This window comes from Oryzias latipes, chromosome 12 (assembly GCF_002234675.1).
Source record: "Oryzias latipes chromosome 12, ASM223467v1".
NCBI lineage: Eukaryota > Metazoa > Chordata > Actinopteri > Beloniformes > Adrianichthyidae > Oryzias > Oryzias latipes.
Genome location: NC_019870.2, coordinates 8,105,379 through 8,130,533, shown reverse-complemented (window position 1 = coordinate 8,130,533; position 25,155 = coordinate 8,105,379). Strand labels below are relative to the sequence as shown.

The following is a 25,155-nucleotide window of genomic DNA, read 5'->3' as shown; positions in this document are numbered from 1 at the left end:
TAACAACCCCTGTGTCACAATGTGTGCCATTAAACAATTATATTCCCTTTAAAGGTTTTCTCACCAACTTTGTAGGATGTGGGTTTATTGTCATCTTCTCAAGCTGGACAAAAATCAAGAACAAAGTTTTAAGTGAAGTTTTCGACAAATGTAGAAAATATGCTCCAACGTCCTGCAGTATTAACCACAAAACATGGACAAAAGTAAAAATTGACACCTAGATTCTTTGCATTTGATGTATTTCTATCTATAAAAACCATAAAGGGAAGCATTTCAATTACTTTTACATGGTCCTTTTGTGACAAAAAATGTATACATATATTTTTTTCTTTCTTACATTTTCTTTCAAAAGTTTCGAACTACGAAAAAAAATTGTAAAATTGGAGCAGTACAATTAACAAAAATGTTCAAAATTTAAAAAGTTTGAGATAAAATTACTTCAAAAATGCTTCATTTTCATAAAACAAAGGAACCTTAATGCCACTTCTCATCCTTCATTTAGTGTAAAGAGGTGGAAAAGGAAGTTCCTCTGTGGGCTGCAACCTTTAAAATAACAAAAGAGAGGAAAAGACGATAAGGATAGGAAGTAAAAATCTAGTTTATTCTCAATTCAGTGAGGTCTAAATATCTCTCACCAGTTGTCAGGGCTCCAGCGGGTGTCCAGAGCCTCCATAACGTGAAAGGTGTAGACGTGGCGGGATTCTTCTGAAATGTTTTCAGCACTTCGATGCACCACCTCCCCGTGGATCAGAACCACGCCGCCTGAAAATGAGGAAGTGGATGGTGGAGCTCTCTAAACATGCAAAATACATGCTTTTTTCCCACTTTAAAATGTTAAATCAGAAAGCATCCTAATTCAAATTCTTTCTCTCATAATCAGCAGATTTTGTAAAAGTTCAACTCACCTTTTTGAACAGGTGCAGCCACAAATGTGTCTTCCTGATATGCCTGCTCCCTTCCAATGAAATCCGTCAGTGGGAAGGAGCCTTTGGGGGTGCGAACCATGCGGCGGGAGATGCCACCTGGGAAAAAAAAGTCATAGATATCACAAAATGTGGAACATAAATTAAAAATACAACTATACGTATATATTGTAGCTGTGCCCTCAAGTTTGACAAGTTAGTGAAATTATAAAACATTTCTCACTTCATGGCTGTAGTTAGGTTTTGGGTTTTACCAATAAATCACTATGTATGTCATATTTATGTAGTCTGGGGTTTTATTTTGCACTTTTATGAAATTAGAACATGGAATCAAAAATCTTAACAGAAATATTGAGAAATCAATGTTGAAACCACCGCAATCTTATCATGGAAACACCAAAAACTAAAATAAACAGAATGGCATTATTTAGTAGCTACCGGTACATTAAGTCAAAAACAGAGATTTTTTAATGCAACATTGTGTAATGCTTGGTGGTTTCTCCTGCTGAACAATTCTGTCATTCCTGGTTTTTCCACTTACTCCTGTGTGATCCTGGGATAAACCACAAGCAGCCGTTGTTCACAGTGGCATCCTCCAGAGCGATCCACAGCCCCATCACTCTGCCAAGAGGCTCTGTATGCAGGAACGTAGCATCCTGGTGCGCCGTCACTGAAAAAACACACAACAGTGTTTAGGACACACAGATGTCTGCTGTGAAATATAAAAAAACATCCACGTAAAAGTCTCACAGAAGGATTCTTTCTTAAAACGTCACCCATGAATGGATACAAAATGAATTAAGAACAGATTAAAAGGTGGATGCAGTTCTAGCAAGTTCAAATCTTTGCATTAAATGTTTAGCTTTGAACGTAAACTGAAGCTGGATCAAAGTGCGTGTTTGTCTTCAATGAGAAGGTCAGGTGCCGTTTTTTTCATTCCATCCAACTCATGAAGACATTTTCAGATTTTTTTTATTTTATTAAACATATTAAGGATCTGTCCAAAACATTTTAAACCAAAATAACTTTTCATTTTCTTTTAGGTAAGGGATAAGGGTTAGGGTTAGATAAAAGAACAATTAAATATGTAAAAACATTTTTTTTAGACATTGTTTAAAAAAAATAAATAAAAAAAAAGGAATGAATGAATTATTTTTAATTAGGGCAAAAGAATTCCTGCTGTTTTTCGTTACCTTCTCCACCAATTCCTGGTTGCTGCGGAAACAGGACAAAATATCAAAAATCTTTATGAATGAAACACTGGAAGGTGGTTTTCATGTGCATTAATGATTTACCTTAAAAATATACATGCTCTGCAGGATTACAGGACTCACAAGGCCCAGCTTCTTTGCAATTCCCTTCAAGGAGAAATGTTTCTTCACTTTTTCTGTCCTGCAGAAGATTATCCTCCAACAATGTCAGTGAGAGGTGAACTCACCTGCACTTTGGCCGAATGCGTAACCTTTTTGTATAAGGGCTCATATGCATGCAGTGCTAAATAAGAAAATATATAAATATATTAGCAAAATACCAATGTTAAAAAGAATTTTGTGTATTTTTATAAAAGAAAAAAATGATGAAGAGGAAAAAAAAAAGGTTAAATGTACCATGTCCTACTTTATTAAGTGACAGGTGTTTAGGTACTTTGAATTCCCCTGCAATTCAAAACATTTTTTATTTTATTTTACCTTTTAATTCATTTACAATGGCAGAGCAAACAACACAATTCTCACCTTGGTCATCAAAAACACCCTTTTCAAAGAAAAATCTGATCTTGTCTCCGCTTGTGATGAAGTAATCTGCACTTCCCTGCAAAACAAACAGAGATCAGCTGATCCCTCCTGCAATGCCTAAACATGGATCGACTGTTTGTACATTATTGACAGAAAGGTTTGTCATTAGACTGACAAGAGGGACAACCGGGGTGAAGGGAAGGAACAAGGACTCACAGAGAGGACTCTGCAACCATACCTGCATCTTTGAGCAATGACAGCATGTTTTAAAAGACAGAGTTAAAAAAAGAAGAAAAAACGATCCTGAAGTTGTTAAAGGTGTGCTCTTTGCAGTAATCTCCATGAAACCACCTGTGTTTTGAGCTGCTCGTCGTGGTAAGTGGTGAAGGTGGTGCGGCAGTGTTCGGGGACGTCCATCTGGTCCACGATCTCGTTCATCCTTTGCCTCAGTTCATCGCACTCCTGAGAGGAGAGCAGCCCATCCAGAACGACAAACCCGTCCTCCTTGTACTGTAAACCCACAACACACACTATAAACAGCAATCATCTTTTGTAACCTTTTTTAAAGCGTCCCCAGTGGTCTTTTAATTATGATTAAGCCGTTTTAGCCAAAAATGTGTCGTTTTCTAGGACATAGTTTCTGCAGAATGCCAGTAGTTCATTAGGAATTTGCCTCCGAGTTGTGGTCCCCTGCCCCTCCCTATTGCTAGCCTGAGAAATATCGGAGCTTTCCAGCCGTACAGTTTCGATCCAGATGCCAGCTCAGACGAGGAAAACAAAGATTTACATGGTTCTTTTTGTCTGCAAGTGGATGCATCAGAATGGAGCAGAGCAGGGAGCTTGTGGCTCGCCCAGGTTGTTTTTTCACATCACAAATAAACGTTTTCAAACTACATTTTCTCCTCTGTAAGTGATTCACAACGATTTGAATACAGCCATACTTAGGAATGAAATGTTAAGCTTAAATGTCTTTAAATATATCCTAAATTATCAGAAAAAATGCTACAAAAAGACATTTTTCATCAAAATGGGTCTTGGATTAGGTGGGGGGCATACAGCAGCAGATGACTACATTTCAGTACATGACTAGATTTTTTTTTTTTTTATTTCCCAGTAGATTGAATGCAGAAAAGCAAAACATTTGCAGTTTTGTATTCTGCTTTTCTGATCCATCTACTGGAAAACTAAATTATGTATGCATAGGTAAAAGAAGTAGAAAATTCTGAATTCTTTTTTTTTTTCTTTTCATTCTGTTTCTGTTAATAAACAAACCCAAATTTAGACTAAATAGGATTTCCATTAAACATATAACTTGAATTTAATCCTAATTTTGATCATTAAAGGTAAAAACTAAATCTTAAAATAGGCCGTACGACACAGTTTTGCTTTTTTTTTTTTACTGTAAAGAGAATTGCCACACTATCTTTCAGAATAAAAGCTGTGGAGTGAAGATGAAAGAGGAAACTCCTAAGTTTCTGTTTTTCTCCAATAATTGTGCTTCAACAACATGTTCTCAGTGTAAGATTAATAAAAATCTCGTGTTCTTTTAAGTCTTTTGTCTTTTATATACCACAAAAATTTGGTTCATAGAAGGAAAAGAACAAAAGGTTCTGGGGTTTGACTGAGGCCGCTCGTTGATGCAGAATGTTGCGTAACAGCCCACGCATGGTTCCTACTCTACTTTTAAGCACAAAAATACAAACTGGACTTTAAATAAACATTCTAATACATTTCTGTATCCAATAATAATCCATTCATACAAGTATTTTGAATCACTTACTTTACTTTAAACCTTTAGGATAACAATTGTGACAACACCGTCGGTGTGGCTTTACTTTTATTTTGAAGGAGTTCTCACCTTTTGCACATCTCGGTCTGTCATGAAATCCATGCTCCTCTGCAGCAACCGACCATCCACTTCGATCAAATTCAAGGCGTCTCATCCGGGTAACCTGCAGCCCGACCACGTGACATGTCAAAAGCGTTTAAAGTGTAACCGCTCCGGTAAGTAATACGATTATAAAAACTTAACTCTTTCCTCGCAGCCCGTTTGCTTCAGTTTATCCGTAATTCACATGCACTGCGACAAAACGGCCGCTAGATGTCGCCACCGTACAATCTACACTTCCAAATGATCCACAGTTTATCTAGTGTGGGTAAAGCTACTTCCAAAAAATTATTATAAAAGTTGAAATCAAGAATTAATTCTTTAAATCTAGACATTTTTCAATTTAGACATTTTTAAGAAAGCTCAAGTAAAAAATTAAAAATCATTTTTCATTTGCAAGGATTTTAGTACAAAGTGAAGACACACCAAACACATGACTGATTCTTTGTCACAGGAAATGTAACATTTATTTTTGCCATCATGCGATTTTTTAAATGAAGAATTGCAGAGGAGCTTTAGTGTAATCAGAGCTTCTTTCTGTTAGATGGGAGCAGTGCTAAAAGTAAGAAAATATTCAACTTTAACACACCACAAATAAAACGTTCTGATTAAAAAAATTATATATATTAAAAAAAAGGATGAAGTGAGTTTGCAGAGTATCATCTTCAAAATATGTAGAGCTCAAGCTACTTTGGGCATTTCTTTAAGTATGTTCCAGGCGACACAAATACCCCAAACCAAAAGGGCAGTGCTCACATGACCTGAGCTGCACAGTTCAGTTTACATGCGCACGAGGAATTTAGACGCTCATAAAGCATACCAAGTTTAATTGGCTGTGGAAAATGAGCAACCAGGCTGGTTTTCTGATTCATATAAAGCCCCTCTTTGATTCTAAGGTACAGGGTTTTATTTGTTTTAAATGTATTTTTTAACATTATTTTAAGGCAAAAACCACTTGGTTGATGCCGTCACTAACCAGTCAGAGCTAAAGTCTTAGTCAGCTTCTTTTCAAGTGAAAAAGCAGCATTTGTCAGCAGGCGCCCCCCCCCCCAAAAAAAGGAACCAAGCCCCGAATGACACAACTCTGCAGCAGAGTTTAGTGTTACCTTTATTATCATGTGTCAGAATGGTACAAAAGAAGGGTCTGAACATTTGGAAATCAAAATCCCATCCATACAGAAGCTTAAAAATCCAGTGTCCAGGTATGAGGCAAAAACGATTGAGTGAAGGCCTTAAAATGTGATACAGCGGTCTGCAACCAGATCATGGCTGTGGGGGTTCAGTGGTTTAAAGTTTAAAAAAAAAAAAGGTGGGAGTTCCAAATCTGTAGGCCCCCAAACAGGCAATACAATCATTTTTTTACATAATTGTAACCATGGCAGCAACAGCAGGAATTTTGCTTGATTAAAAAAAAAAAAAAACATTTTTGAATTCTTGAAACAAACCCAACAACACTTTCAACTTTCCCTCTAATGTCTGAAAAGAAGCACTTTGTCACAAACAAACTTTAGTTAACCTGAATGTTTGACAAACAATAATAATAGTCACTCATTCCTGATCAGCTGTAAATAAAACAACACAAAAACAAGGCAGTCTGCTGTTGAACCCCTCATACATGTCTTGAAAAGAAAAAAGCTTTATAAAAACAACACAAATAAAGTAGGTTTATAATAAACCAGCACACTTGTAGAGTTGTAGAAATAAAAGTGCTAGATTTCTCATTTTATGGCTTCCAACAATCCTCAGACTGTCCTAAACCCAAAGTTTCAGATGAATGACTCATGAGTCATTGGGACTCAGGGCTGACGTGTGATAAAAAAAAAAAAAAGGGAAATCCGGCCCTTTCTCTAAGCTGTGAGTCAGTTCCCAGTGAAACGATGACAAACTTTGGCACAAATCTGTATGAACAAATTTCTACCGTCAGTTCATGACATTTAAGTTCCCTTTTAGTTTAAACGCATCTCCAAATAAAAACATCAACAACTGGTTGTGATAATGTACCAAACAAAACCTCAGAGCACATTTTTTGGAATGCAGTACCTGCTGGGAAATACATAAACGGTCTGATTGGCTGCCGTGTGGTGAGGGAGTGAGGCTTTCTGGCATCGTGTTACACAATCTGTACAAAAACTAAAGCAAAATGCAGAATTAAGTAAAAAACTCAACAGCTTTAGAACCACATTTAAACACTTTATCTTTGGTAGAGACTTGGTTTTGTGAGTGGGGCCTTCAGACACTTGAAATCACCTTAAATAAGGCGTCTTCCACAGAACATTTTTGCTCCATGATCATAAATTATTCATATTTATTACCAAAACTAAAGCTATTTTTTAAAACCTTGTGATTTTTTTCTTCCAAAAGGCTTTGAGAACTAGAGCGAGCAAAAGGTGCTGAACTTGGTTTGACTGAATTCAGGAAACGAAAAACAAACTTAAGAAAAAAAAACCAAAAACATTGAAGCAGACATTCATGTTTCTAAAAAGGGGAATCAATCCTGGGAGCTTGCATGATCCAGAAATTCCCGGTTCTAAGTGGGACGTGACCTCGGACCGACAAGCTTCCAAGATGCATTGCAGTCTCCACTATTGGTTAATTTCTTTCAACTAGTGAATAGTTAATATTTCCCATGAGGGTTAAGCGGGTTACGTGCAAAGTGTGCATTTCCCATCTGATCCGTGCTGCAAGGAAAACACTGAGGAGTGAAGTTTGGAAACAAACTGGTGATTTGGAGCCCCAATAAATCCAGCGAACCCACGTTACCATGACGATGATATGATGCAGTTAGACAGATTTTATTCTTCTGAGATTGTATAAGAGGAATTTGGGGGATTTTTGAGGCACCACTTCATGTCTTCGGGGGCAAAGTAACTTTAAAAATCAAAAGAAGGGAAGTGGTCCCCAACCTTTTTCAGGCCACCCACCAATTTAATATTTTCCCAGAAAGCCCTGAAGAGGCCACCCGAGTGACTTTAGTTTTTCAGCTGCTTTAAACTTTATTTGTATACTAGATTTAATGTAGGAACCATTCAAATGATATACATAAAATGTTATTTTTGTTAAGAAGTTACTGGTCTGTGAGAACCAGAAATCTTGCTTGTTTGCAGGTGACCAAGTACTTATTTTCCACTGTAATTTAAAAATTAATTCTTTAAGAATCAGAAAATGTGATTTTCTGGATTTTCTCTCATTTTTGTCTTTCATAGTTGCGGCATACCTATGATGAAAATTACATGCCCCCCTCCTCTTTTTAAGTAGGAGAACTTGCACAATTGATGACTGAATAAACACCTTTTTGCCCCACTGTAAGTAGGATGTAGTGGGAAGAATCCAGAAGTTTTTCAAAATAAAACATCCTTCAGAATTAGATTATAAAAAACGAAAAAGGTGTTTGTGTTTTTTTCTTTGAGTCCCGGTGCAGACTGTCATGGACCAGCACCGGTGGAGCTTGGAGGTTGGGGACCACTGCTTTAGAGGTTAAAAAAGACCATACCCTTGGATTTCAGTCATTGGGGGGCTGAAATTCCTGTGGTGCAGAATGTTGGAGCCCAGCTTCTCTAACAGAATCACTGAAGACTTTCCTGGACTTAGAAATGTGTTTAGACAGAAAACTAAAAAAAAAACAACAACTTTGTTTTAGAAATGTAACTCCGACTACTGGAAACAATTTAGTCGAGTATTTTGCATTTTCCCATAACCCTTTCTTATTGGTTGACTTTGTGTTCAGTATATAATCAATACTGGGTCAATACAAAACAACTAAAATACAACCATTGCACTAAAATCTTTCTTTCTTCTCTGTCTTGGCTGCTACCCTTTTGCATATGCTGTTTGGCGTTTAACAGGACTGCAGTTTATCTCGATAAACTTGTTTACTTGGCATAAAAAAGATTTCTCCTGAAAGGAATCTGTTCTTAAACAAGGCCTCAATAAAAACAAAGAGGTGCAAACCATTCCAATCAGCCCTCCTCTAAACGTCCTAACAAGCTAAAACAAAAGAGCACCTGGTAAGAATAAAACCATGTGATGCACATTTAACAAAGACATTAAATAAGGAAGCTATACATTTTTACAACACAAGAAAAAAGGCCCGATGACGGTTGCGATCATTAACAGGGTATAGCTTGTAAAAGCTAAGGCCATACTTGCAGCAAGAGACGCCTGGCAGAAGTAAACATGGCGGATCCGTTCCAAATGATCCTATTAAACCCCAGATCTTATAAAGAAAAGTGTTTCAAGCAAACAAAGCACACTGCCCTCATTTGGTTAATGGATATCACGTATTCGGCAAACTTACTCTGCACAGTAATCTTTCCCTTTAGAAGGCCGGTCCAAACCAGATCTAACTCTGCAGTTTCCTGTTTGTGCTCATTTGTGCTGCGAATAAACAAACAGCAGATTTCCGCAGATAAGCTGCATCTCCTAAAATAAACTCTTGGGGGGGTAAACCAGACATGATATACAGCAAGTGCACGTCTAAAAAAAAAAAAGTCAGAAAATGATATATATTTGTTTAAACTGGCAGTGTCTGACATCTTCTGCTCTGATCAAAGCTCCCACATACATTCACTACATGCTTAAGGAGGGTAGAAGGATCCTGCATGAAAGTTGCTACAACAGAGTTGTATAACTTTTGTGAAAGCGTCTTTACTTTTTTATTAATAAAGCAAAAGTCGGTGGGAGGCTTAAACATTCTAGGTAATATCATTAAAGGTCACTTAAAATGCCTTAAAACGTGTATCTACAGTAAGCTGCATTTTCAGTCAGTAGTTATTTTACTTGCGTTTAAGTAAAAATGTGGTCGAATTTTAAAGTACATCAAAAAAATTGACTTGCTTTTTTCCAAATATTCCAATAGACATAGACGCCCTCTTCTGCTCACCATTAAGACACATTAGTACTGCGTTTTTTTAGAGATAAAATGAGCCGACATTCAGCTGCAAAGTAAACAGAGAAAAAAAAAAGGCGGATTTCTCCACGACAGCCACAGGAGCTGCGGTTATAAATTAATGACAGCGCTGTAGTTTGTCCCACTGAATACCTGACAGCTCTCCTTTGAAGTGGTTTCCTCAGGAGGCCTGTGGTGACTGGAGCGCCGTCGGCCTGCTCGGATAAAAAAAGCAGGTGGAGCGCTCGGCAAAAACAACAAATCCTCGTGCTTCGCAATCAGCTGAGCCTCAACTGATTCATTTACCAAGTGTGGATGAAGGCAGAGACACTCCAAATATGTCAGGTCAGATGAAGGGCAGGCAACACTGCTGTGAGTGTGATCAACTTGTGCAGATTTCCTTTGACCAGCAAAATAGTGGTGGTGAGCACTTCTAGGTCACTGGCAAGACTGAGTCCTTGAAAACAGTCTAACTATAATAAGTTGTTTTTTTTTCTTCCAGAAAAAGTACTACTATGGCATGCATATTCAATACTTTCTGCTGACGTTTCCGGGACCTTATGGTCAGGATGTGGAAAAACCACATTTTTGAAGGAACTTGAGCTCAGTAATGAGACTTCCTAGAAAGAATGAGGAGTCAGTTCCAAATTGGCAGAGTCCGGTATCAAACTAATAGGCTGCAACTATTCCTTTTAAACATCTGTAACGAAGCTAACCCTGGTTTAGGAAAACCTCTGCTTCTCTGTCTGTTCTTCTGATTCGTCTTCGTTCTTCATGCTTGTTCCTTATCGGCCCTCCAAAGCTGCTCTTTCACTTCTGATGGCAGCGTGTTGAACAGGTCTTCCTCCACCACCAAGCCGCTCCTCTTCAACAGACGACACTCTCCGAGCTCCACCGGAAGGCACTCGAGACGGTTCCCCCTCAGCTCCAGCTGGGTGAGGCCTGTTAGTTCTCCAAAGCGTGACGGCAGCGTCTGCAAGCAGTTGTTGCCCAGGTTGAGAGTTCGCAGCTTCTTACACTGGAACAGCTCAGGGGGCAAAGTCTCGATCTAAAATGGAGACGACAAGAAGTAGAAGAAAGAAAGGGTATAGGAGGTAATGAGCCTAAAACAATAAACCCCCAGAATAAAGTGCAAAACTGTTCAAAATGAAAATAGCCATTGCATACATTCAGGGAATAACGCAACCAGACCCTGAAGAAACAACATAAAGACAGAAACAAAAACCCCAGTAGAAGTAATCCATCCATCTTCAGAACCTGCTGATACCCTTTTAGGGTCACAGGGGTCTTATATGGACAGATCATGACAAACATGAAGCCTTCTGAGAACAACTGCAGCCCAGCGGTCAGAATCTAGTCAATGTAAACAACTGCTTTTGTTTGCCAAACAGAAAAAAGTAACACATGTCCAATGAAAACAAAAGAAATAGATTTCTTTTTTTATGAGAGCTTAAGTTGGTACCACTTCAAATACAACACAAAAACTTAAATCCGGCTAAAGCCTTTTTTCATGTCAGGCTCCATGACTTCCAGTTAATGCAAAACCAATGAAAAAAAAAAAATTCACTTACAGATTTAGGTTGTGTCTTTTTTGGGAGAAATCAATAACTTGGAGTGTATTCTGACTGGAAGAATCCATCAGTCCGGACCCAGTGGAGTTCTGAACGTTGCATTTAGTCTGTATTAAGACTATATTTAAGCAGACTATCTTGTTCCAGACTAAAACTTGTTAACAAATGTCCAAAGATCTCTTCACTCATTAGTCGGGAATTTCAAGGGTGGGGCAAAGCAACAAAAGGCAGAAATTATGGAAGTCCTGAACTTTGCAGTCCTCGTCAGGAAACTTTATATTTCATTGACCAATTTTCTGTATCAACATCAGGTACAAAGTTTTTTACTTGCTTTTTTTTGGTCCAGCTGAGGCATGCTGCAGGGCGGTTCCTAGCAAGAAGACAGCTAAGAATGTACGCTGGTACGTGTCTATGACGTATAGATTGTTGTGAAAACAGTGTTAAAAGCAATGTACATCACGTTAAAAGTCGTTTTGAGTCTGCATTCATCCAACTACATTTCAATGAATTACTGTGTCTCATCGTCATCCTAAAAGTAGCTTTTAAGTAGCTTTCCTAAAAGTAGCTTTTAGGATGACGTCACAGCAGCGTGTGTCACGTACCAAGACACACACAAGCATGTACAGTGAGGTCAATAAGTATTTGATCACCCTGTGATTTAGTAAGTTCTCCCACTTAGAAAACATGGAGGAGTCTAAAAATTTCATCATGGGTGCATTTCCACAGTGAGAGACAGAATCTGAACAAACATTCAGAAATCACGTTGTACGATTTTTTTTAAACAATTTATTTGTATATTACTGTGACAACTCAGTATTTGATAACTTGAGTTAAACAACTTTAATATTTGGTACAGAAGCCTTTGTTAACAATTACAGAGGTCAAACAGTTCCTGTAGTTCTTCACTAGGTTTCTACACACTGCAGCAGGGATTTTGGCCCACTCCTCCATACAGATATTTTCTAGATCTGTCAGGGTTCGGGTCTGTCGCTGAGCAACTCGGAGTTTCAGTTCCCTCCAAAGATTCTCTATTGGATTTAGGTCTGGAGACTGGCTAGGCCACTCCAGAACCTTGGTTTTCTTGGCTGTGTGCTTCGGGTCATTGTCATGCTGAAAGACCCAGCCACGACCCATCTTCAATGCTCTGACTGATGTAAGGAGGTTTTTGCCCAATATCTCACAATACAGAGCCCTGTTCATCCTCTCCTTAATACAGTGCAGTCGTCCAGTCCCCTGTGCAGAAAAACATCCCCAGAGCATGATGCTTCCACCCCCGTGCTTCACTGTAGGTATGGTGTTCTTGGGATGAGGCTCCTCCTCCTTCTTCCTCCTCCAAACACGCCGAATGGAGTTAAGACCAAAAAGTTCTATTTCTGTCTCATCTGACCACAAGACTTTCTCCCATGACTCTTCTGGATCACCAAGATGGTCATTGGCAAACTTCAGACGGGTCTTGACATGGGCTGACTTCAGCAGGGGAACCTTCCGTGCGATACATGATTTTAAACCACGACGTTTTAATGTATTACTTATAGTAGCCTTGGAAATGGTGGTCCCAGCTCTCTTCAGGTCATTGACCAGGTCCTCCCATGTAGTCCTGGGCTGATTCTTCACCTTCCTTAGCATCATCGGTAGCCCACGAGGTGAGATCTTGCGAAGGGCCCCAGTCCGAGGGACATTGATAGTCATCATTAGCCTCTTCCATTTTCTGACAATTGTTTTTTTCTCACCAAGCTGCTTAGCAATTGCCCCGTAGCCACTTCCAGCTTTGTGAAGGTCTACCATTTTGTCTCTTGTGTCTTTTGACAGCTCTTTGGTTTTGCCCATGTTGGTAGTTAGACTTCTGACTGATTGTGGGGTGCACAGGTGCCTTTATGCAAGCTAACAGCCTCAAACAGGTGCCACTAATTTAGAATCATGAGCAGAGTGGAGTTGGACCATTTAAAAGCAGAACAGCAGGTCGGAAATCTGATAATCAAGTGATAAAATACTTATTTGTCACAGTAATTCTGTCTCTCACTGTGGAAATGCACCTATGATGAAAATTTTAGACCCCTCCATGTTTTCTAAGTGGGAAAACTTGCTAAATCACAGGGTGATCAAATACGTATTGACCTCACTGTAGGAAGCATTTTCACATGTGTTAAAATAAACCTTCTAATAATTAAGGAGTTGGACCTTTCTCTGTTTGATAACACGAAAATCGTTGCTTTATATTTGTCCGCGGCTCATCCGTTCCTTCATTCCTAATTCCTACTCTGTTTACATCACATGACAACTGGCTACGGTGGCCGTTTGGTTCAGTGGTTCCGCTCTGGGATTGGATTGCATTCAGACTGAGGAATCTCAGTCCCACTGGAAATGAACCGAGACCACCTCAAAAGATGGGTCCGAGAGAACGGCTCCTGGTCCCAAACCAGGGTCCGCTTGAGTGTGTTCAGACTGAAATCTTTTTCAGGATTATCGGGAGAATCAAACGGTGATTCACTTTAAGCGAACCAAATGTGTCTAGTCTGAATACACCCTTAGTCTCATCAAACGGGAATCACATGGGACTCAGAGACACACACTTAAATGTGAATCACAAGAAAGACTAATAAGATTACAGGTGTAGATGTTCAAAGTCAAAAAAGAAAAACAGAAACAGGACATCAAAACAGTCTCCTCTAATGGAGCTATTTGTGGCTGCTTCCAGACCTGCTGGGAGCTATTTTGAGGATGCAGACTCAAGAAAACAATAAAAGCAGCAGCAAAGGTAGCTTTCACTAAAAACACATTTATTCATGGAATCCTGAGAGCTCTGTGGTTTTAGGAAACATTCTGGACGATTATTTAACAACATAAACAACAAAACTTTAAAAAAGTTTCAACAAACTTTATTTTGATTGAATCTACGTTTGATACTGTAAAAGATGGTGGGTGACAGTAGTTCATAAAATGTCCATTTACAGGGCGGCATTCATTTTTTGAGCAATAAAGTCGGCAGTGATGACCAACCAAATGACAGCTTAAGGTGAGACACCATTACGAGGCAGAAATGGCATCAAGCTTTTTTTCGCTGCTGCAGATATGGAGTTCTAGCAACTTGTTTCTGCTTCAACCATCCAAACTTTGTCTTGCCCCAAAAAACTACTGTGCCTTTACTCAAACATGCTGTGGTTAATGCAAATAGCATTAACCACGCCTATATGGAAGCGATTATGTAGCATAAATAAAAAGCAAAGTCAAAACTAGAAATGCTTTTTCATTTTCAAAATGAAGCTGCATTTTTTGACTCAAAAATATAATGAAAAAGCAATCCACCAAAATGCTTTTTCATTTCCTTCCTCAACACAGCTTATTCTGTCACTTAATTAAAATTAAAATGAAAATGGTATTTGACATTTCATTTTCAAACAGTTCTCTGGTAAATGTGTAGCATAATTCATTTAGAAATGTCTAATTTGACCATTAAAATGGATTAATAGAAATGCTTTTTAATTTTCAAAATGAAGCTGCATTTTTTGACTCAAAATTAAAAAGAAAAAGCAATATTTCAAAATGCTTTTTCATTTCCTTCCTCAATACAGCTTATTCTGTCACTTAATTAAAATGATAATGAAAATGGTATTTGACATTTCATTTTCAAACAGTTCTCTGGTAAATGTGTACCAAAATTCATTTAGAAATGTCTCATTTGACAATTAAAATGGATTAACAGAAATGCTTTTTAATTTTCAAAATGTAACTGCATTTTTTGACTCAAAATTAAAAAGAAAAAGCAATATTTCAAAATGCTTTTTCATTTTATACTTAAAACCGCTTATTCTGTGTCATAATTCAAACGAAAATGCAAAGAGGGGATTGCATTTGCATTTTAACATCCACCCCGCGCAAGTTGTCACAATATTCAATTCGAAAAAGCATTAGCAGAGGGGAGGCGGGGCGATGACGTCACTGCTTTCTCTGTGTGTCCGGCTGCTGACTGACGCACACACACGCACCAGGAGCAGACTGTGTTAGCGGCAGAGACGAGGGTTTTGTGATGGTTGTGAACTTCTGATGAGTTTCCACAGCTTCTCAGGACTAAGTAACTGCATGTCCGCCTTCTGCGGTCCTCCTCCTGACGCACCGCGGACAAGCTTTTGTTCTTCGGACCGCCAGCTGCCTTCGCACAGCGGAGCGCGAAGCTCCGATGATCGCTGAAGGCGGAAATGCTGCTACGATCTGAGAAACCATCATATGAATTTGTGTTTCCAGTGGTGTCCAGAACAAAATAAAGACTGATGTAATTCACAGATATTTACACATGTATCTGCAGCTTCGCGGTGAATTTGCTGTTTGTTTTATTAAGATCCAGGAATCCAGGTTTGAGCAGGCCAGGTCCAGCGGTTTTTGAACAGGACCCGGTTTTACGTAATCTTAATATGAAAAATGCAGCGGAATGTTTCTTTAGCTCCCTCGCGAATCAGAAGCTGTGAATCGTAAGCCAACTTTAGCGTCGTCTGACCGCACGGATTTAAAAACATATAATCGAGCAGAGCAGGCCGTAAAATATTAGCATAACTGTTATAAAAGCACATTATGAAGATAGTCTCCTGCAGCTTCGCGCTGAGTGAGTGTTTTTGGTCCAACCAGCAACGTTTAGCATCGAGAAATCTGCTGTCTGTTGATCGATGGAGCTCCAGCTGTCATCGAACAGCAAATTCACCGCGAAGCTGCAGATAAATGTGTAAATATCTGTGAATTACATCAGTCTTTATTTTGTTCTGGACACCACTGGAAACACAAATTCATATGATGGTTTCTCAGATCGTAGCAGCATTTCCGCCTTCAGCGATCGTCGGAGCTTCGCGCTCCGCTGTGCGAAGGCAGCTGGCGGTCCAAAGAACAAAGCTTGTCCGCGGTGCGTCAGGAGGAGGACCGCAGAAGGCGGACATGCAGCTACTTAGTCCTGAGAAGCTGTGGAAACTCATCAGAAGTTCACAACCATCACAAAACCCTCGTCTCTGCCGCTAACACAGTCTGCTCTTGGTGCGCGTGTGTGCGTCAGTCAGCAGCCGGACACACGGAGAAAGCAGTGACGTCATCGCCCCGCCTCCCCTCTGCTAATGCTTTTTCGAATTGAATATTGTGACAACTTGCGCGGGGTGGATGTTAAAATGCAAATGCAATCCCCTCTTTGCATTTTCGTTTGAATTATGACACAGAATAAGCGGTTTTAAGTATAAAATGAAAAAGCATTTTGAAATATTGCTTTTTCTTTTTAATTTTGAGTCAAAAAATGCAGTTACATTTTGAAAATTAAAAAGCATTTCTGTTAATCCATTTTAATTGTCAAATGAGACATTTCTAAATGAATTTTGGTACACATTTACCAGGGACCTTTTTGAAAATGAAATGTCAAATACCATTTTCTTTATCATTTTAATTAAGTGACAGAATAAGCTGTATTGAGGAAGGAAATGAAAAAGCATTTTGAAATATTGCTTTTTCTTTTTAATTTTGAGTCAAAAAATGCAGCTTCATTTTGAAAATTAAAAAGCATTTCTATTAATCCATTTTAATGGTCAAATTAGACATTTCTAAATGAATTATGCTACACATTTACCAGAGAACTGTTTGAAAATGAAATGTCAAATACCATTTTCATTTTAATTTTAATTAAGTGACAGAATAAGCTGTGTTGAGGAAGGAAATGAAAAAGCATTTTGGTGGATTGCTTTTTCATTATATTTTTGAGTCAAAAAATGCAGCTTCATTTTGAAAATGAAAAAGCATTTCTGGTTTTGACTTTGCTTTTTATTTATGCTACATAATCGCTTCCATACGCCTACTCCTATAGGAGTAGATGCACACACACTTTTTCTTCATCGCCTTAGCATTTGCATCTAAGATCAAATCTTCAGCCTCAGCTTGGAAAACAGTTTTCATTGTCCTCAGTTTGACTTCTATTGTGCTCTCTGTGTTGTTTTTAATGCAAGGCAAATGTGGCATGCACTGCAGTAGGGGGTCCCATGAGAACTTCACAAAAGATCTGTGTTTGGGATAGAAGAACTGAGTGTATCGCTTCATGCCGAGTGTGGACCAACCCAAACTTCTTTTCCCTTAGTAGTGCTGCAGTTTTTAATGACGGCTCTGCTGTGGGTTACAATCAACAAAGAAGTGGAGTTGTCCTAAAACTGCTGTTTTCTCTCAGGGGACATAAACTCACCACATGGGGGGACGGCATTACTTCAGCTTCTTACGCACAAAACCCAATCCCCACACCAGTGTTTCATGTTTAACAAGATAAGCTGTATTCTTTCATAGCCAATGCTGCTGTATGAACGCACAGCACTGTTTTTTTTTTTTTAGATAAATCAAATGTTTTTGAAAATCCAAATGTGAAATCATGTTCTATTTTGTAGCTTCTATAAGTTTGACTTCCCATCAGAACTTTACTAACAAACTTTTGATTTCAAAGTTAAAGCTTGTTTAAAAGTGAAAGTTATTACATGGTCCATTTTGATCTATAGGTCATGTGACCACATTCCATATAGTTACAACTTTGCACCCCTTTGTGATATTTCTTTATGCTGATGTAAATCTTGTTTTGTCAGGAGTGTGAAACTCTATCCCTAAGCTTATAATACTGTTAAAATATTCTTTGTAAATCAAAACCAATCTTTGCTTCTGTTAGCCATGTGTTCTGCAGCCATAATGCAGGACTTTTATAGAACTTTTAAAGACCCATGCCAATCATTTTTTGAGCTATTTTAAAAGCATCCCCAGTGGTTATAGTGATTACATCACTATAAGCTGTGGGCGGGACCACTGGTGCGGTGGAACCCCGCCCCTCCTTCCTGTACATGGACGGGATGAAGACGTGCATGGATTTAGTCGTATACAATTGGATGCGTCACAAAGGAGCGCAGCAGGGAGCTTGTGGCCCGCCCAGCGTATTTTCTCAAATAGGGTTTTTGTTCACATGGTATTATTCATCTGCTGCTGATTCAAGATTTCAAAAAAGAAATGCTTAGAAATCAATTTTGGAGCTTAATTTTCTTTATATACATCCTCCATCATCCGAAAAATTCCACAGGAACCTATTTAAAACATCAAAAACACAATTTTCATCGGAGTGGGTCTTTAACACTTTCCAACTGAACTTTTGGCCCAACAGGAGAAGAATTTAGTTCTAACCTCAGAGAAAGAACAACATTAAGAGGACAAATAATTCAGTTCCTTACCCTGTTCGCTGTCACAGCAAGGTACTGCAGGTTTTGTAAGAAGCCCACGTCAGGATGGATGCTGGTCAGATTGTTGTGGCTTAGGTCCAGGAAGCGCAACTTGCGGCAGAAGAAAAGTTGGCTGGGGATCTTCTCGATCTTGTTTCTGTTCAGGTACAGCCGTTCCAGGTTGGTAAGGGTTCCAATCTGAATGGGAATATAGGCTATCTGGTTGTACCAAAGCTTTAGGCACACTAGGCGATGCAGATGCTGGAAGCTGATGATCTCCTCGATGGTCTTCAGATTGTTGTCCTTTAGGTCGATCTCCTGCAGGTTGTGCAAACTAAAGATGGAATGTGGGATACGTTCAAGGTCACAGCGTACAAGCTCAAGCTCTGTCAGGTTGACCATTTTCTTCAGGCTGTTGAGTACCATAAGCTTGGTACCTTCATTATTGATGGAAAGCTTCTGAAGGTGCACACCTACATCGGTTACTACCTGGGGAAGCTTGGTCAGATTGCTTTTCAGACGCAGGACTTTTAGACTTTTGAGCTCTCTGAGCCCATCGATGATAATGAAACGATTGTTGTCAGCACTCAGGTTTCCAGTTAGGTGCAGTTCCCTAAGGTTTTTCAAGCTGTAGATCCACAGTGGGATCTCCTTGATATCAGTGAACTTGATATGGAGAGATTTCAGGTTTTCCCTCAGGAAAGCCAATGCCGGAGCCTCAATTTTTGCAGGTGTGTGATAGAGCCACATCTCCTTCAAACTGGAAAGCTGGGCGATGATTGGGGGAATTGTTACGTCTGCGATGAGCTCCAGCTTGAGCACCTCAAGTTCAATCAAATCGAAAACCGTATCTGGGATGCCGCTGAGCATAAAGAGGTGTAGCTCCAGCTTATCTTGAGAGTTCTTGGTGATTCGCTGTCTAAGCTTCTCTAACGTCCACTCATTGTTGAGGTTCAGCTGCCTCAGCTTGTTCTCGCTAACTTCAGACAGAAACACAGCGAAGCGCTTGGAGTAGAGCGGGTCATACTGGTCAATCATGTGTAGCATGAAGGCAAAGTCGTTCTTCAAGTCTGGAATGTCACTGTAGCTGCTTTCCTCACGGATGGACTCGAAAGAGTATCGCTTAAGGGAGCGGCTGAGCATCCAGCAGAGCGTGTACATGCAGATGAGTCCATAAACTACAACCAAGCTGATGTAGAAACAGGCCAGTATCCTAAAAAGAGTTGCCAAGGGGTGAGCACAATGGAACATGCTGTACCCTGTGAGTTTTTCAATGTTCACTGCACAATCTACATTGAACCTAATGTGCTGGACATAGTAGGCGGTGTAACTAATAATGAGTATAAACTTGATAACCTTGATAATCGTCTGACGTATGTAGAGGCGGTACACGATGTCGCCCTCCTCCACATGTATCCTAAATTTTTTCACCTTCTCAAAAAGCGCCTTGGCTTGCTCCCCTTCTTTTTTGTCTAAAACCCCGGTATCTGAGCGGTCCACGATCCCCTGCTCTATTCTAGACTTGGTCCGTTGAAGCATGGGCACACTCGCTTCAACGTCTTCGCTCACGCTAGACGTTTTCTTATCCGTCGAGCCGTTCATTTTCCCCACCGGTTTGGGGTCACTCTCCTCCACCACGGTCTCGGACAAAGCCCTCGTTGTCCATGGGGAGTCGAAGCACTTGAGGAGGATGGAGACAAAGTGCTCCAGTTTAGAGCTCGTGCGGGGGAACTTGAACCAGAAGTTGCTGCACGCCAGGAAGATGAGGGTGTGCAGTAAAACCAGATAGGGGAAATATTTGGCAAACCAGTGGAGTTTGTTCTCATAGCAGACAGCATCTACGTAGTTGTACTGGTGTCGGTCAAGGTCGTACTGGATGCCTTTGGGCTCGGGCGCATAAGGGGCAGTCGTATTGGGGAGCGGCATGATCTTGCATTGTTTGTTTACAATCCACTTGCAGGGCAGGCAGATCATCTTGTCCTGCGTTACCTGCAGCGTCCCACCGAACACTGCAATCATCAGCATGATGATTGAGATGTAGTCGGTGAAAACGTCCCACCATGGCTTCAGGATGCGGTACGCAGGCTGAGTGTCAGCAAAATACCGGAGCTCTGTGATGGGAATCATGATGGTTTATCTGCAAGAAACAAAACAAAAATAAGATGATATTAGAGGAAATATTATCAAATCAATCTCCTTTTATGTAACACTTTTCATACCAAAGGTAACACAAATTGCTGTATTAAACATGAAGAAATTTTGTACCTTAGAAGTTTTCAATTTCAGGTCATTTTAGTATGTTGGCATGACGAAAGGGGCGTTTATCAAAAAGACAATCCACTTTTTTTGTTTACACTAAATTGTAAATATTTGTTTCTCCTCTTCTTTTCGTTTTTATTTTATTTTATTTCTGAGTTGTTTATTTATGGAATATTGCTAGTTTTTATGTTGAAAGAAATCTCCAAATTATTCAAGAAGCTAATTTTCAGTTTCCTGAAATGAAAAGGCAGTTTTTATTCAACTCCAACAATCAGATTATTCAACAATAACTTTAATTACCATACATACACATCTTATAAAGTAACTGTCTTTACAGTGTCCTTATAAAGGCTACAAATGTTTTATACAACATTAAAAAAAAACTTTCAAAATGAGTAAAAACAGTTCATTGAAGAGTTTAAGAAGAATCAACAGTGTGCATTAACCTTCAAAAGTCTTCGACAGTTTTATAATGTGTGCATTTTTACAAAAACATTACTCACAGAGCTTTGAGTTGACAAAACTGCTATGAAAAAGAAAACAACACAACTCTGCTTTAGTCGTTCCATCAAGAGCAAAGTATTTAGGTCAAATATGGAGCTGGCAAAGTTGTTAAGGCTTACTGTCACAGGCCAATTATCACACATGTCGATACAAGCATTCTCAGATATAACGTATTCAATCAACTTCAGTCATCTTTTCAACTTAGAGGAAGGTTTAAAATTCAGTTAACAGACATTAGAAGAAAAATCTTTGACCTGAAAAGTCTTTAAAAAAGTGGAAGTGAAAATTACTGCTTCATAAAATACAAAAAGAACATTTCAGTCATTCTTGTGTATGTGCTCAACAGTTAGACCTCCTCACAAACCAAAAGCAGAAAAAGAGCAGATACAGCAGTTTTTAATTCAGTCAGGTTTATAAGTTCTACTTTATGTTAATATCTGTAATTATGTTAAATGTGGGCAATGAAAATAATGTTTTTTGAGTTTTTGATATGTACATGTGGCCTTTTCCTTATGAAAGAACAAATGATCTGCCCCGTGCACAAGCTCAGGTGTGGTAGAAGAGAAGATGGCACATTGTTTCATTCCCTGCACGTATTTTAAGTGCGTTCAAGGCTGGATTTTGTTGCTGGCTGCATGTATTTAACATTTAACTTAAACTCCCAAATGTGTTCTCCGCTTTTGTGTTCTCTCTCTAACCAACAGAGGCTTCAGATAAACATTAAATATGGCTTTTTAAGACATTTAGGTTGTGAGACTTTGGTTAAAAACGTTATAATTATAATGAAAACATCACTGGAAATGTTTTAATTTAAAAAAAAATATTGTATTAAGCCTTTAAACCTATTTTAAGTAAATGCACATTTCTAACAACAAAAAGAACATAGACAAGCTCTCAGGTACTAAAAATGTATTACAGTCCATAAGGAAGGCTCACAAACTCATTGATTTCAACAATTACAACACCTCTAGATCACTTTTTTATTTTCATCCTTTGATTATGCCTAAACATTATGGAACAAACAGTCAAATTGTTTTACTCTCTCTCCTCCTCAAATTAGCAGATGGGGAATAAAGAGAGCTGGTCAAAAATATTGCTTTAAGCGGTTTGAGGCCGAGCAGCAGCACAGTCACCGTGTGCATCCATCGTTAGGCCTCAATTCAGAGACCCAGCAATCTTCCATCAGGTGACTCACATTGGTATAAAATAACGGCTCTAATTCCAAACAAAAATGTTTTACTGAAACTAAGAGACAAACATGCTAATACAAAAACTCAGGAATGTGCTCCGGATATGGTTTTCATTTCTCAAACACGAGTGACGGATGCCTAAAGTCCAACTCCAACCATATTTTGAGCTATTTTCTATGTTGAAAATATGATCTTTTTCATGCTGCATTTTTTTGTCTGCTCCTGATTCACAACGATTTGAATAAAGAAATACTCTGAAATGCAAAAGGGGCTTAGTTTTCTTAATATATGTCCAGAAAAAAAGGCCACAGGAACACTTTAAAAACACCCAAAACTTTCATCCGAGTGGGTTTTTAAAGGTTTATTCGTGCGCTATAATAGGAATGCAGTGATAAACTGAAGACAAGCTAATGTAAAAAAACATAACATCAAAGCTAAGGCTTTATATACGTAGCTACATTTAAAAATGCTCTACAAGCAACTTTTGCTATTTAAGATCTCAGCCAGTCTACAGAGATGACCTGTCCACAGTTGATCATAAGGGTAAGGTCTCAAATTTACCTAAAATGAGAATAGAAATTACAATGTCAGAACTGGATTAAAAGGTCATGGTTCAAAGCCTGGAGCCATAACCTCCAACGTTTTTTACTTCAATGTCTCTTATGAAGCTGATGCATAGAAGACGCTCTGGCACAGGTTTTCAGAGAGATTCAGGAGAATCTGCCGGCTGCAGGAGCCACAACGCCGCACTATCAATTTCACTGGAGGACACAGTTCTCTCCCAGCAAACCAAATCACATATGCACTGCTTAAAAGGATAACGCCGCAGCTCCCTTCAACAAAAGACTAAAACTAGCATGCGGTTAGTGTTCAGATGATGGAAATCTGACAAATAAAAAGCTTAAAAAAAGGATTGTCAGATAAAGCTTTTAATTTAAGCAACTATTTTGTAATAACGCATCAATAAAGTTGGAAAAGTCTTATTGTCAGAGCAGTGCGAATGGCTTAAATTAGTGACACAATTTTATAAAAGTCATTCTAAAAGGTGGGGACACAAGGAATGGAAGCATCCTTTAAACTAGCATTTCAAATGTCCAAAAATAACAGCTTGACAAAAAATGTCAAGGGTTTCCTCCCCTTCTGGATCGTAAAAACCTTTAAGCATAGCTCTCAGATGAGCAGATGAGGGGGCCACAGACCACAGATTTAAATTCTTCAAGTTCGCTGCATTGGAGCATGGTGGGGTCCCCCCCCCCCCCTCCAAACAGGAGCAACCCACTAACATCAGGCTAAACTCCATCCAACAGGCTTCCTGGTTTCTAAAAGAGCTCCACGCTTCCCACACAAGCAGTATAAAACAGCAATTTGACTCACAACCTGTGGATAAAGAGGTCATTTTGCCTAAAACTTCAGACCCACCCAACCAATGTATGTGGCGTCAGTATTATTAAGGATCACTGACTTCTTCTTTTTTTCCTATTAAATGAAATGATGCAATGAAAACTGCCAGCTTTACTTAATTTAGTTATAAAAATACTTCATGCATGTTAATATTTTCAATACATTCAATAAAAATAAAAGATTTTAAATATGTCATACATGGACTCACTTCACATTTTTCATGAAAATCACGAATAGCTCAGTTTTTTTTATCCTAGTCAATTTTTAATATTCATAAAAAACAGTGTTAAAATCAGGACCTGTCCACCGCTAAAAAAGACCAGTAATATAGCATCAAATCTAAATATGTACACTTCATGAACGGGCACTTTATTATGGGATGTTTATAACATCTTCAAATGTTAGTTTAGGCCGGGGATGGGGTTCACCAAAAACACGACATTAAGCATAGAGGAAAACTCTCATGCAAGCTCCTGCATGCAGCTATGATTGCAGCACTCATTTAATATTAATAACCTAAGGCAAGGGAATGTCTGTACGCGCGCGGAGACGAACGACTAGCCACGAAGAAAACACGGGTTATACCATTTCTTTCGTATGAATCTTTTGAGCCAAAATGCCACAACAGCTAGTAGCTAATTTCAAACGCTTGCCTATTCGGTAACATACAAATACACCCTTTTATGTCTTACTCTAGATTAAGGTAATTTTTCTAATGCAGTTTGGTCAAATATGCCCCGAAGGGCAACATTCATTCATAGTACAACGGACCGGCGAACCGAGATCCGAAGCGGTGGCTCCTCATCCCGCGCGACAATCACAGCGCTGCGGCAGCGGACTCACCCGTGGCTAGCTGGCTAAAACGAACGTATAATTTATAAACCGGGGGGGACTCACCTGTTTGGTCAAAGCTGCAGACTCTCGCCTCCTCCACACGCGGATGACACATTTCTCAAACGCTTCCCAACGACTGTGGCCGCTCGGACACGAGGCCGGTGCCTCGTTGGGACAGCCAAAGTAGCGACTAAACACCCAACGAGCAGTGAGGTGTTGCGCTTTGCTGCTGTGCTACAGAACAAGAGATGATGCGGAAGTACGGGAAAGTAATACTGTCAAAATAAAAGCACAGCAACAACCTCATGTTTCTACAGAGTGGTCAGCGTTTTGTACAAATATTTTTTTTACTCGTTTTTTCTTTTCTATAATGACGGATAGGGGCATCAGAAAACATTCCAAATTAATGACAGGAAATCCTATTAATTTTATGGTGGCTCAGTTGTTCTGATCTGTCTCTTGATCTCAGCCCACTTAACCCTTGTGCTATCTTAGATGACCCCACCCTTACATTGACGTGTTCTCCCTACCATGACAAAGGTGGATAAAGGTGCAAAGATTTCATGTAATCCATGGACACCAGTGAAGATCAATGATCATTGAAGAAAAAAGGTTCAGAGCACTGTCTAGTGGGTCTAGATGACCCAACTCTCAATGTTAAAGTGCCTAGGATAGCACAAGGGTTACTCATGTTTTTTTCCGGGGTTTTTTAATGAAGAAGAGTTGTTGAAAAAGTAAAAAAAAAATTAAACGGGGGGTGCAGTGGTT

The 25,155-nt window shown here is 39.2% G+C and overlaps 2 protein-coding genes across 4 annotated transcripts; both read right to left on the bottom strand.

Annotated features, from left to right (window-relative positions):
• Positions 1–50: 50 nt before the first annotated feature.
• On the bottom strand, positions 51–4,648 carry phyhd1 (phytanoyl-CoA dioxygenase domain containing 1). Of its 2 annotated transcripts, XM_020707559.2 has the most exons (12): positions 4,515–4,648; positions 3,008–3,166; positions 2,895–2,900; positions 2,657–2,732; positions 2,531–2,578; positions 2,362–2,417; positions 2,219–2,281; positions 2,117–2,138; positions 1,465–1,593; positions 906–1,022; positions 636–762; positions 51–543 (listed from the first exon to the last, which is right to left on the bottom strand). In XM_020707559.2, the coding sequence occupies exons 1-12, from the start codon at positions 4,545–4,547 to the stop codon at positions 495–497; spliced, it is 885 nt and encodes a 294-aa protein (XP_020563218.1). In that variant the 5' UTR covers positions 4,548–4,648; the 3' UTR covers positions 51–494. The 2 variants fall into 2 exon arrangements, with proteins under 2 accessions (XP_020563218.1, XP_020563219.1); XM_020707560.2 differs by lacking the exon at positions 2,895–2,900 and having other exon boundaries at positions 4,515–4,647.
• Positions 4,649–5,618: 970 nt separating this feature from the next.
• Positions 5,619–24,635, bottom strand: lrrc8a (leucine rich repeat containing 8 VRAC subunit A). 2 transcript variants are annotated; one of them, XM_004074552.4, is made up of 3 exons: positions 24,451–24,633; positions 18,212–20,336; positions 5,619–10,477 (listed from the first exon to the last, which is right to left on the bottom strand). In XM_004074552.4, the coding sequence occupies exons 2-3, from the start codon at positions 20,324–20,326 to the stop codon at positions 10,202–10,204; spliced, it is 2,391 nt and encodes a 796-aa protein (XP_004074600.1). In that variant the 5' UTR covers positions 20,327–20,336; positions 24,451–24,633; the 3' UTR covers positions 5,619–10,201. The 2 variants fall into 2 exon arrangements, with proteins under 2 accessions (XP_004074600.1, XP_011479851.1); XM_011481549.3 differs by lacking the exon at positions 5,619–10,477 and adding an exon at positions 17,322–18,067 and having other exon boundaries at positions 24,451–24,635.
• Positions 24,636–25,155: the final 520 nt, after the last annotated feature.